Source organism: Marmota monax, unplaced genomic scaffold (genome assembly GCF_021218885.2).
Source record: "Marmota monax isolate L192 unplaced genomic scaffold, Marmota_monax_Labrador192_F-V1.1 WCK01_AAM20220418_F8-fsc00528, whole genome shotgun sequence".
Lineage (NCBI taxonomy): Eukaryota > Metazoa > Chordata > Mammalia > Rodentia > Sciuridae > Marmota > Marmota monax.
In genome coordinates, this window is record NW_026694026.1 from 109,691 (window position 1) to 122,416 (window position 12,726).

Here is a 12,726-nt window from a genome sequence, read left to right on the forward strand (position 1 = left end):
TAGCTTCCTTGTGCAAATGGATATTATAACTCCTACCTCTACCTCGCCTATTAAATGGCATGCATCTTCGGCAAAACAATAGATTAATGTCTCTCTTGGGAAATTTATGCCAATGCTAAGTGTATTGAATAACTGTTTCCCTGTATTCCCATACCTGCTGGTTCTAAAATACCCCCTCATTCTGACCCTAGATGAATCAGAAAAAAAAAGGGGGGTGGAATCAATCAATATGCATGAGTTCAAAAAACAAATTAAAAAAAACACGAAAAAGTTTCTGCATGTTGGTATGTTCAGGACAGGGGATAATAGGAACTTGCTAAGTAATCCTCCTTTAATATTTAGGAAGCACGTCAAGATTTCAGTGTGGTTTAGGTCACATCAGTGATGAAATATACTAGGCACATGTTAGATTAAATAGGATTATGAATATAGCATTAGATAAGAGCTTTCCTTCAGTGATATTTTCCAGCAAAGATGGATTAGGGATGTTCTGTCAAGTAAGTTACTCCATTTGGAGAAAAGGGGGCCTCACACCTCCACTGCAGCTGCTAATGAGTGACAGTGCCACTGGGAGAGCCTGGCAGTGCAGAGAGCACCACAAAAGCTCCTGAAAACCAGAGAAATGAAAAGTTGTGCTGCAATTGTGCACAACAAATCAAAATGCATTCTGCTGTCATAGGTACCTAATTAGAATAAATAAATAAATATGTGTGCAGAAAAAAAAAATGCTCCTAAAAGAGCTGCCACTTTGGGGACAAGGTATGGGCTCCTACCACACAGAGCTCTGGCATATGGCTGGATAGGAAATTTCTCAAGATGAGATTAAAAATCACAATTCTCATAAGCAAAATTTCCAGCTTCCCTCAAAAAAAATAGAAAACTTAAGTAGAAAAAATAATTCTATATGGCCGACCAAGCAGAAAAATTAAAGTCTGCTGCATGCCTATGAGTCATGTTGCCGATATCACCCGGATAATGAGATGGTGACCAAGAAGATCTGTGGCTGCTTTTTCAAGGTATGAGGTACATGGACATTTCATCTCAGTTTGAAAACAGCCTTCTTGGTTCCTAGTATTACAAAAACAAGAATATAAGTTAAAAACCCAAACAGGGTGGGTTTCATCTAAAATACCAAGCTCACATTCTACCCAATAATTAGTGTGCATGGGTGCATTTTGTCTTTAAGTCCTTTTGGGGAGAAGGGTGGTGGCAAGCTGCATGGTCCTTGATTTTCAGGGATGGACTAGAAATGCAGAGCCCCACAGCAAAAAAGAATCTATTATAGGCTTTTCTTACTTAATGGTCCCTCACTATTCTCTAAAGTAAGAATCACTTAATTCTGCAATGTCAGAGTTAAGAACTCACTTGGGACACTTTTTGGGGTTCTGGCAGAACCTAACAACCTTTCAACAAAGAGCTATGCACAAATGATCTGGGGGCAAATGTTCTTTTGATTACACGTACTGGCAAATAAACTAAAACCCAACAAACCGAACATTTCATTTTATAATTTGGGAGGCGGGCACTGGGGATTTAACCTAGGGGTACTTTAGCTCTGAGCGATATCTCTAGTCCTTTTTATTTCTTTAGAGACTGGGTTTCACTGAGTTGCTGAGGTTGGCCTCAAACTGAGTCCCTAAGAATACAGGCATGAGACATGGTGCCCAGCTAAATTGGGCATTTTAAAATGAGCAAACTGTGTGGCTTGTTTGTGATAGCTCAATGAAGCTGTTAAAAGATGCTCTAAATTTATCAGTGAAAGTAAAAAAATGGCAATAGCATGCTGCCTAAGCCATGGTGTTGACATCACTCAGAAGAATCACATCTTCCTGCAGGGACTTTTCAGGATATTCGTGCAGATGCGGTTTCACTTAGGTTTTGGAGATCACATCTACAGAGTCAGGATCAGGAGTGAGGAGCGGGGGCCGGTGGGGCTTTCCAAACTCACTTGGAACAGGGGCTGATCACAGTCGGCGTAGGTGGGTAAACCAAGGCAACATTCACTCGCTCGCTGCCGTTCTTGGGGCAAATGATTTCTGCCACTCCTTCTGGTCTGGGCTGGCTCAGCAATTCCCCTGCAGGAGAAGAGGAAAATGCATTAAGAAGAGGTGCCCTGCAGAGAAAGGAACAAGGTATTTGGGGTGGGAAAGGGAAGGAGAAGGGCAGGTAGTGAGGATCTACAGACAACGGACACAGAGAACAAAGGTGCGCCCAAAACAGCAGGGTTGGCTGGGCTCCCGTTCTCACTGTCTGAATTGTCATCAGCATCACCATGGAAAAGGTTCCCGCATTATAGCAGGAAGGCTGGTCCCCAAGGCAAAGACGGCATCTGCCACCCTCCTGCTCACCTTCCTTTTCACTTACTCCAGAGATCTTTAGGAGCCAGGCTCCCTGGAGCCCAGCAAGGCAGCGCTGCCAGGGAGGGTGTTCATAATTAGGATTTGGGGCAGATGGGTTTGGGACAGAACATAGCAGCCTTTCAACAAAGCCCTGCACACAGATGACCTGGAGGGGTGGCAGACTAAAGGTGTTAACAAGGTAAAGGGCCCCAAAGCAGCCCAGCCCCCTCCCGGCAAGAGCATTTCCAGGCCAGGTCTGTGTGCCAAGCTCAAAGCACCAACTCTGCACTATCTTATGACTAATGGGACCTAGTAAAAACGGGTGATTAATTTAATGGATTGCTACAACGCCTAGAGGAAATCGGATACTGCATGCCCCGGATATAGTCTCTCTCCAACTAGATCATTAACTCCCCAAGAGCAGAGCTGGACTTCTACTTCCATTCCTTCATTCCCTCCCCATGGTCCACCCTGCCTCCCTCTGTTCTCAGGGCCAGCACAGGGTGCTCTGTCTTCAGTCTTCAATAAACAGCTCTGGCTGATGATGGCAGTTTTTGCCTGAACTGCCCTCATTGAACCTAGAAAGTAAATAAACCGGACCAGGGACACACAAGGTGTGCCCACAGGGGAAAGACATGACTGAATGTCACACTTCAGCTTGACGGTAGTCATTGCTTCTACCGCTCATGTGAAACTCTAGAGACCCCAGAGGACAAGCTGACAGGATAAAAAATTGCCTTGCTCAAAATATCATATTTCCAGACAGGTGTGGTAGCACACGCCTGTACAGCAGCTCGGGAGGCTGGGGCAGGAGGATCCCAAGTTCAAAGCCAGTCTCACCAACTTAGCAAGGCCCTAAGCAACTCAGCGAGATCCTGTCTCTAAATAAAATATAAAAAAGGGCTGGGGATGTGGCTCAGGGGTTAAAGACCTCTGGGTTCAATCCCCAGTACCTGCCCCCCCGCCAAAAAACCTATATTTTAAGCATCTGTTAGCTGTGCTCAAAGCATATACTCCATGCACCAGCACTCCATGAACTTAAGAGCTTTAAGTGGACATATCATTCAATCCATACAACATCCTGGGGAAGGTTTGTCCTCAGTTTATAAATGGGGAAGCTAATGCTCAGGGAGGTTATGTGATATACCCAGTAATCAGGAGATAACAAGTGGCAGACTGGGGACATAAATTTGGCTCCCATCTCTTGGGCCCCTACCTTTGGCCACCAGCCTCTAGAATATCCCCCAACCAGGGACTGCTTGTCCATGTCAGAACGTATTTTTCCAGGAGGAGTAATCTAAAAATCCCTATTTGAAAATAATGAACTAAAGCTTTCACATATTTATGCTTCCAGGAAAGGCATTAATTTCTGGATTGGAACATTTTTATATGGCTTTGCACAATATTCAGTACCAGAAACTGCTGGAAACACCAAATCACCACTAAAGTTCATTTGGCATCATTAGCTTGTCTCATGGGGTCAGAACTACACTCTGACAGTTAGGAAAAGATCCCCAAATATAAAAGCACAGTGACAAATGTAAACATTAAATGCCATCAAAGTAATAAGATGAACTCAAGCCAGCAGCATGTTAGAGCTAGACTGAATCCTGGAAGTCCTCCAGTCCAAACACCACTTGGTAAGTCGGAACTGTCTGAGTTCTAACAGATCTGCCCCACATCCCATGAGAGCTGTGCATCTTTAAACCACCCCCACACGTGCACGCGCACACACACACACACACACACACACAGTGCCAGGACCACACGAGAGGGCGTTTGGAGCACCCTGGCTGGACTGCCCTCACTGTCGCCTCTTCTGACAGTTTCAAGTTCTACTTTTGGTCCTAAGATCATCCCCGAAGCCTGAATAGCCTGGGCTTCTCTGGTTTCCCCTCAAAACCCTGCAAGTCAGAATTTCACACAGGCCTCAACTTCATCTGCTTTTGGCTCCCTGGGTTCACTGGATTACACTACAGATGCCAAGTCCCTGTCCCCGACACCCCACTTGGGCAACAGTCCAGTACAGCTGGCTTCTCTGCTGAGCATGTTGCAGCTTTTGGTGAGCGGAAGGTGGGTTTGCCAGAAAACTGGAAATAATTTGCAGAAGTCTATTAAGCCTTAGTTACCAATTTTGTTTAAACCAATAGTGTTACTGTCCTTCCTGAAAAAGTCAGGTAACTGGTTTTGTTTGAATCCTATTCCTAGCAGTGTGGTCTGTATTGGTGTTTGGTTTGGATGTGATTTGTACCCCAAGGGTTCATATATTGGAGACCTAATACTTCATGTGGAGGTGCTGAGAGGTGGTAGGACCTTTAAGAGGTAGGGCCTTGAGGGAGATCCTCAGGTCAACTGCACACATGTCCTCAGAAAAGATCGAGGGACTCCTCTCTCTCTGGCTTCCTCTTTTTTTGCTATAATTTCTCTTCCCATAAGGGCTTCCCATCTTTGCCATCTGCCATGAGATGATGCAGCCAAAGGGACTCCTTGCCAGAAACTGCAGCATGCTATTGGACTTTTAGCCTCCAAAAATGAGAGCTAAATAACCCTTTTTTTTTTCATTATAAAGTCAGTCTGCTTCAGGTACTTTGTTGTAGTAATGAAAAGAGGACTAATACACATGAAAACAGAGCATGAAGGTAGAAGGCAGAGAAGTTTCACACATGAAAAAATTCACTTGATGCCAACGAATATTGAGCAATAAGCGGAATAGTTCATAATATATTTTTAATATTTCATTAGTTGTTGAAGAATTTTAAAATTTTATTTATTTATTGGTATGTGGTGCTGAGAATCGAACCCCGTGCCTCACACATGCTAGGCAAGTGCTCTACCACTGAGCCATAATCCCAGCCCCAACAGATCATAATTTCAAGTGCACTTACATTCTCCAACAATGTATTGCTATGTGTATACATGAATGTCACAAAAATCCCACTATTATGTATAATTATAATATACTAATAAAAATTAATATAAAGTAAAAAGGAGAAAAAAAAACATGCATAGTTCCTAGACTGACAACATAAGAACAACAATTTTTTCTTCTCAAACCTATCTCCAAAATGTGAAGAGTAGTTCACAATGCGTAAATCATCAAGTAAAATTGCAAAGCTAATCATCCTCAAATTTAACATAAATTTGATCTTCAAAATAAAGTACATTCTTGAGTTGAGCAACGACTGAGACCTTCCTGTATGTGTGGGGACTGTAGAGGATGCAGGGGAAATACGGACGTAAGGCATGGGTTCTAACAGGAAGGACCTCAGGGTCTGCAGAGAGAAGATGTCCATGTGAAAAACTCAATCCTGCATGACGAGTGCCCCAAGGACATTCTTACAAGATGTTAGAGGAGTGAGGGGAAGGTGAGGTCAGTACTGATTTGCAGGATTGTGAAAGGGATCAACAAATGGGGAATATTTAGCCAAAAGACCCCCCTGCTATGACTTGGATGAATATGCCGAAAGGTCCACATGTATAGGCTTGGTCCCTGGGGTGGGGGTTTTGGAGATGGGGTGGACCTTTAAGAGGTGGGGCCTGTTGGAGAGGTCATCAAAAGCATGCAATGGGATTGTGGCACGCCAGTCTTTTTCTCTATTTTTCCAGACTGTCCAGATGTGAATACTGTCTCCAACACGTGCTCTTGCCATAGCATGCTGCCCTTGCCAGAAGCTCAGACCCGTGGGCTGCCTGACCTTGGACTTGAACTTCAAAATAAATGACCCCAAATAAATGGGGTCATGACCCCAAATAAATCTCTCTATACTTTATAGTAGCCTGTCAGGTAGTAATGCAAAGCTGTCTAATAAAACCAGTAAAATTCATTACCAATATGGAAAAAGAATGTGTGCAGATGGGATAAACATCAACAATGTGAGAACAAACCTGCATTAACCCAGAGTGAAAAAAAATGAAGTCCACAGTAGCTTGATGTCATGTATGTATCATCTCAACCCTCATGACAACACTGTAAGGTAGGGACAGTTATTATCATCATTATAGAGGACAGGAACCCAGAGCTCAGAATGGATAAGGAAATGCTAATCGTAACAGAAGGAACAGTGCCAGCATCTGGACCCAGGACTGTCTGATACAGCTCTTAACCACCACATCACAGTGTCCTGTGACAAGACAAAGATATAGAGATAATTAAATGAGATAACCTATGAAAAATACCGAACACTATCATCCGGCATTTGATGAGTTCTTGACACTATTATTATAGTGATAAGAAGATTATGCAAGAGCTTACTCTTCCAAATATAAAAAAGAATACATACAAGCATATAAAAGCAATATACCAGGATCAGAACATAAATTATCAACATGCAAAACATGACCTCACTAGATATTTGAAAATTCAAATTAAAAAAATTAGATTTTTTTTACATTATCCATCATCCTAACAAAAGTAAACAAAAAAGATAAATCCCCAAATTGACAGGAGCTGTAAAAAGAAAAATCATACTTATGAGAGCACATTAACAATAAATTAAGAAAAAATATACATTTGATTGGGTATATTTCCATTCTCAGGAACCTGCTTAAAGGAAGTAGGTTTTTCTGACAAAAAATTATACAATGATTGCTCACAGCATCACTGGGGTCCCCCTCCCACACACACACTGTGTATTATATGAAGAAAACTTGGTAACTTTCTCAAATGTCCCCAAAACAGGGAAATGGCTAAAAATAATCACACACTAACAAGATAGAATACTATGTGGCATTTCCATATAAATTTGAAAACACATTCTAATTAGAATTTAGAATGAAATAGATCATTCAAGGGTAAACAGTCCTGAGGTTATTTACTTGCTTTTTATGTTAGAGTCAACAATAAAAGACTACAAAGTACATTTCATATTGAGGGAGATGCCAGCGATAAATGCTGATCTTTCTCCTTAGTTGGAGATTTTCTGTCCCTGTGCAGTTTCCAATGCAATCAGTGTTTTTGAAGATGCATAATTGTGGTCTACTGAGCAGCACACTGGCATCCAGAGAGACCACTACACAGTCTCCTGTGCCCATTAAAGTTATGAAAAACTGCTTTATTACTCTGGCTCAAGACTTCTGACATTAGAAGGCTAGCCAATTCTTATCAACTGCTTCTTCCTCTGTGCAACAAGGGAACATCAGATTTTATTACCATTTTTTTAATTGATAGAAATAAGTGAAATGAGCCTCTTTTTTGCTTATTATAGGAATTCTCAAATGTTAGACACATTATGCAAAATACTAAAAACTTATTTTAATGACAACCCAAACCAAAATACTGAATGTTGAAATCTTTTCAGTGTAAATCAAAAAGCCCCCTGTGGGCTGGGAATGTAGTTCAGTGGTAGAGTACTTGCCTAGGAGGTATAAGGACCTAGGTTCAATCCCCAATATAGGAGGAAAAAAAAAAAAGAATTCATACCCCATTTGAATCAAATGTATGATATATGATATGTCAACATCATTGTAATGTTTTGAGCAACCAAAAAAAAAAAAAAGCCACTTGCTGATTTGGGATAAAGACCCAAGGTATAAACCTCTCAAAACAACAAAAGTTGCCTAGGAATTTTGGGGAAACATAATCATTCAGTCCATAGCAAGGAGAAGCTGAATGAAAGAAGAAATGTATGGATCAGTCTAGGTCTAGCCAGGAGACAGGAACACAAAGTAAGGCTTAACATAAACTATCATTTGCTGGTTGTAGGGTATAACTTTGAAGAGGGAACAGAAAAGAACTCTAAAAAACACCCTAAGGCTAAATAAGAATATCTAAGGAAGAAAAATTGGGAGTGGGGGAGAGACCCCCCCCCTTGCCAAAGGCTGAGATTTGGACCTTGTTAGACTGGGTTTGATACAGCCTCCCTCTCCCCCTGCAGGTGAATTTTCTTGGGTTGCCCTAGGCCAGACTAAGCCACAGTCAGTTGACCGAAGCCAGGAGGCTTGGCACCCAGACTGTCCTCTGGGGCCAAGAAATTCAACTGCCTGTTGGGGTTGGGGAAGGAGGTTGAGAGGAGGGCATGCTGCCGAACTCACTGAGAACCCTGATGGGGCACCAGCTAGAGTCCCTTAAGAGCTAAACCCCTCAGGAAGCCACTGAATTAATTCATGAGGGAGACAGCTAGATAGACAACCCTCAAACCCCCTGGAAAAGGCCACTGACCTGGCCAGGAAATTGGCTGGGATGGCCATTCATCCATAGGATTTTTCCTGCTGGGCCACTGATAAGTCAGCTGGGGTGGCCACAGATGTTTCCCAGCACTGGGCCATCTCTACTCTCAGGAGGTACACTCTGCAGGGAGGCTGTATTCTTTGTGAGCACAGGATTTGTTTTTGTCTCAGTTCCTTTTAAAAATTAGTCAAACTGATAGGGCCAGTTGATAACTAGACATATGTCCTAAGGCATAAATTCCAAAGGCAGCTGCAAAAATGTAAACCACTGAAAACTGTGAGCCTCTCCTAGACCAGGGTTTTCATTTTAACCATACATCCTTGTGATTCTTCAAATGTAAGACATACTCTGAGTTCTAGGCAATTTCACAGTGTAAGAAATTGTCATCTCTAGCCATTTACTGAATTCTGAAGTCCAGTTTTGATTATGAATAATGAGGGTTTTGTTTTTTTCTTTTTTAAGTACAATAAAAAAGTACCAGAAATGCCTTCCTGTGTCTTGAAGCTTCAGGGATGATTTGTAAAGTCTTATTAGTAAGACAGTATAAGCTACAGACCAACCAGAATGAGGCCAGTTGAGGGCTTCTGGAGATGTCCTTCGTCTAAGGGTGCATTTCTACCTATCTTCTAGGGAGATTTCATGGCCTGGTCATCAGGCAGCACTAAACAAACTGATTTTAACACTTCAATTTCTTCCTAGCCTCCCCCAAAGTGATGACAGAGGTGACAGTTACAGGCAAAAGGAAAAACAAGAATCACAATCGTGATGACTTCTGTGACTCCCATAATGACCCCACTCTGAAATGCTCAGATTCTCCTGATGAATAATGCAACAGGAGCCAAGCAGGGTCCACACTTGGGGTACAAATGACTGACACAGCTCATCATTCTTTTTTTGTGGCAGGTGCCCATCTCCAGTGGACAAGCTCAGTTTTTCCTGACTGCCCTGACAGTAATGCTTAGTCGCTAATTACATCAAGCCTTCTTTCTTCGTATTTATGGGACAGGGAAGGAGAAGGGGTGGACGCAGTATCTCTGATGTGGTAAACAAAGAGCTTCACTTGCTCTCTGGAGTTCTTGCGGAGCAATCGCTCAGGTCTCTTCTAGATTAACAAGTTGTAAGCTCAGATAGGCTTTCATTTACGGCACTCCCATTTGGGAGAGTGTAGAGGACTATAATGACTAACAAGAAAATGCTACATGGAGAACATGAAGAAGGGCTGGAGTGCGAGGATGAAGACCTGCAGGCCTGCCTAGTACATGCTAAGTGTAAACAGAGTCTTCATGGTTGAAAGCAATACATTTTATCATGAGGGTGGGCCTACCTCTGAAGCACAGGGTAATGTGTCCCCAACTCCAATTGCCTGAATGAAAAAAGGAGTAAGACAATAGTGCAGTTGATACAGTCCCCCATCCACTGAGCCACACGCCAGCCCACCAATCTCCTCTGAGAAGCAGCAGTAGAGCATGGGGGTGGCATCTGCCATGATGGTGGGCCTGAGGTGCACTGAGGGATTACAGGCCACCAGCGAGAAAGTGGATGTGGGAAAGACCTGAATGGGAGTTCAGACTCAAGGGTTAACCAATAGCATTCATACTCTCCAAAACCTGATTAGCATGAATTTCAACCAACAGCCCTAGTACTTTTCTAAACCCTGATTGGCATAAATTTGGACCAATAGCATTGACTCAAGGGCTATATAAACCCCTAGATTAGCACACTCAAGCGGCAAAGCCTACTGGGTCCCACTCTCATACGGAATGAGCTCTGTTTCTATTTACACTTGAATAATCCTATTCTTACACTCACTCATCCTTGTCTGTAGATTTCATTCTTTGAATGAAATCTACAGAGATGAGAACCCAGAAAAAAGACATTGGCAATGAGCTGCTGGGGTCTACTGAAACACTGAAAGGCACAGCCCCAGATTAAGAGTTGCAACACGTTTCTAGACTGCAGAGGCCTGCAGCTTACCCAACCTGCCAGCAGAAGCAGAGAAACTCTGTTTTCACAGTAGTCCTAGTTTTGAGGTAGAGTGGATTTGCCAGTGTCTTTGCATTGCGACTTAACAATTTCTGAAACACCACCCTGTGAACAGGGAAGATCAATTACTGAATGCCTCTCAGGCATTTCAGAAACTTGTCTAGACAATAGAAATGACCCTATTACTTAGAATACCCCAAACAAGTTTTCTCTTATGGTGAAAAAAAGTAGAAAATCTACTTTCCTTTTTTGGTATCAGGGATTGAACTTAAGGGCACTCGACCACTGAGCCACATCCCCAGCCCTATTTTGTATTTTATTTAGAGACAGGGTCTCACTGAGTTACTTAGCGCCTCACTTTTGCTGAGGCTGGCTTGGAATTTGTGATCCTCCTGCCTCAGCCTCCTGAGCTGCTGGGATTACAGGCATACGCCACCATGCCCAGCTTATTTTCCATTTTTGATGAAGATTAAAAAATAAAACCACTCATAATTCTACCACCATTATTAACATGTTATTATTATATAGGTTCTTATAAATATGTACATAGTGAGATTGTACTGCATCCATGATCTTGCTGCATCTGTCCCCAGTTATAATGTGAATGAGTGCTTTGAGTAAATATCATGATAATATAAACTTTTTGAGAAAATACTCTTTAAGATCTAAAGAGGGAAAAAAAAGTTGTGGCTTTGGACCACAGCACCTTTTCCAAACCATTTGGCAAAAGGTCAACCAAGGAAAACCCAAAGGAAAAGACTGCTAACAAAATTTCTTTTTCAAATCTCCACTTGAATTTAGCTCCTTTTCTCCCATTAGAAGCTCAACCTCCCCTTTCATAAATCTCTTGGGGTTTTGTTGTTGTTGTTGTTGTTGTTTTTCCCAGTGGTTGTTGGTGTTTCATCCACACATCCCCAATCCTCACTAGCATTCTTCCCTACACCTTCCTGTGCTTGGCTGTTTTAAATCTCCTCTCCTCCAGCGCTCCTGTTTCTAGTACCTGCAGTACAATAACAGCCCATCTCATCTGCCTCTGGGCTGCTCATCCTCCTAGAAGCTCACCAGTTGTGATGCCACAATCTCTAGAGTTCCTGGGTTGAGGCCCAGGTAGAGACTTCTGGAGGATTCCAGAGCATGAGGTGCAAAATAAACATTTCTAGGGGCCAGAATTAATATCCCTGTATGTCAGGTAAACCTGACTCCCCTGGCACTTAACAGTGTGCAGGAGAAATGACCACAGAGTCTGCAGGAAGATGTCACCTACTAGGAAGGGCTTTGCTTTGTGTTCAGAAACAGCAAAAATAGCAAAGTAAAAGATATTTTATATCCTTAAATTTACTTTTCTTATCAGTTCAGGATTAGCCCAGATATGATACAGATTGCAATAATTGGTAGTGTACAAGAATAACTGTTCCTTTCTTTAGATTCTAAATGAGATTTCACCCCAGGATCTAAAAGGGAGCTACCCTCTATTCCAGAAAGAAAGAACCAGGGGAAAATACTTGAAATTTAAATGAGGGGATTTTGACGAGAACACATTTGCACGGATGGCAAACACACTTCATAAGCTCTCCATCCACAAGAAGTGGCTGGACCCAAAAGGGTTCAACAAATTCATACAAGTGAAAGAAACAGCGTAACATAATATGTGAAGCTAAAGCTTTGGACACTGAAGGTACAGAGGACAGAGAAGGCTTCCACACTGTTCTTTATTAACAGTAGCAGAAGGTGAACTGCTCTACACACACATACACACACACACACAACCACCAGAATCATGATTGGAGTTGACTAGTCAGCTGCTGACTGTCCCCTGCTGTTCCACAGTGGCCCTACACACGGTCCATCCTCGAGAAAATGCACAGGAGGACTTAGACTGTCCTCTCTTGCTGACCTAGGAGGAGACCCGACACAGCTGGACCCAAGTTGAAGCCGCCTGGGGACCGAGGGCCAGAGGGCCACGCCTCTTGCCGCCACCCACCCATTCCCATGCGCCTCCCCTCAGACACGTGCGCCTGCCACTTGGCTCCATTTTCATGGCTAAGGGTTTATATAAATACAAATCCACCCAAGAAAGGAAAACTATTTCCCTTTTTCCTGCTCTGGATAAAGTTCCAGCAGACTTGGCTGAGGATTAGACAAGCTTCACAGATCAAAGTGTGTTGAGGGGCTGGGGAGCGAGAGAGAAGCACAGCCCAAACCAACTCAGCCCTCCTCTCTCTCCAATGCAAGTCAGGA

The 12,726-nt window shown here is 42.8% G+C and overlaps 1 protein-coding gene across 2 annotated transcripts in view; it reads right to left on the reverse strand.

Annotated features, from left to right (window-relative positions):
* LOC124106454 (malignant fibrous histiocytoma-amplified sequence 1) overlaps positions 1 to 12,726 on the reverse strand; it is a 94,368-nt gene that overhangs the window by 11,141 nt on the left and 70,501 nt on the right. For both annotated transcript variants that reach the window (XR_006856074.2, XM_046464065.2), the window contains exon 2: positions 1,949 to 2,075. Coding sequence is in view for 1 of the 2 variants with exons in the window: in XM_046464065.2 (XP_046320021.1) it covers positions 1,949 to 2,075 (127 nt within the window). In the remaining variant the exon portion in view is untranslated. The remainder of the gene's footprint in view (positions 1 to 1,948; positions 2,076 to 12,726) is intronic.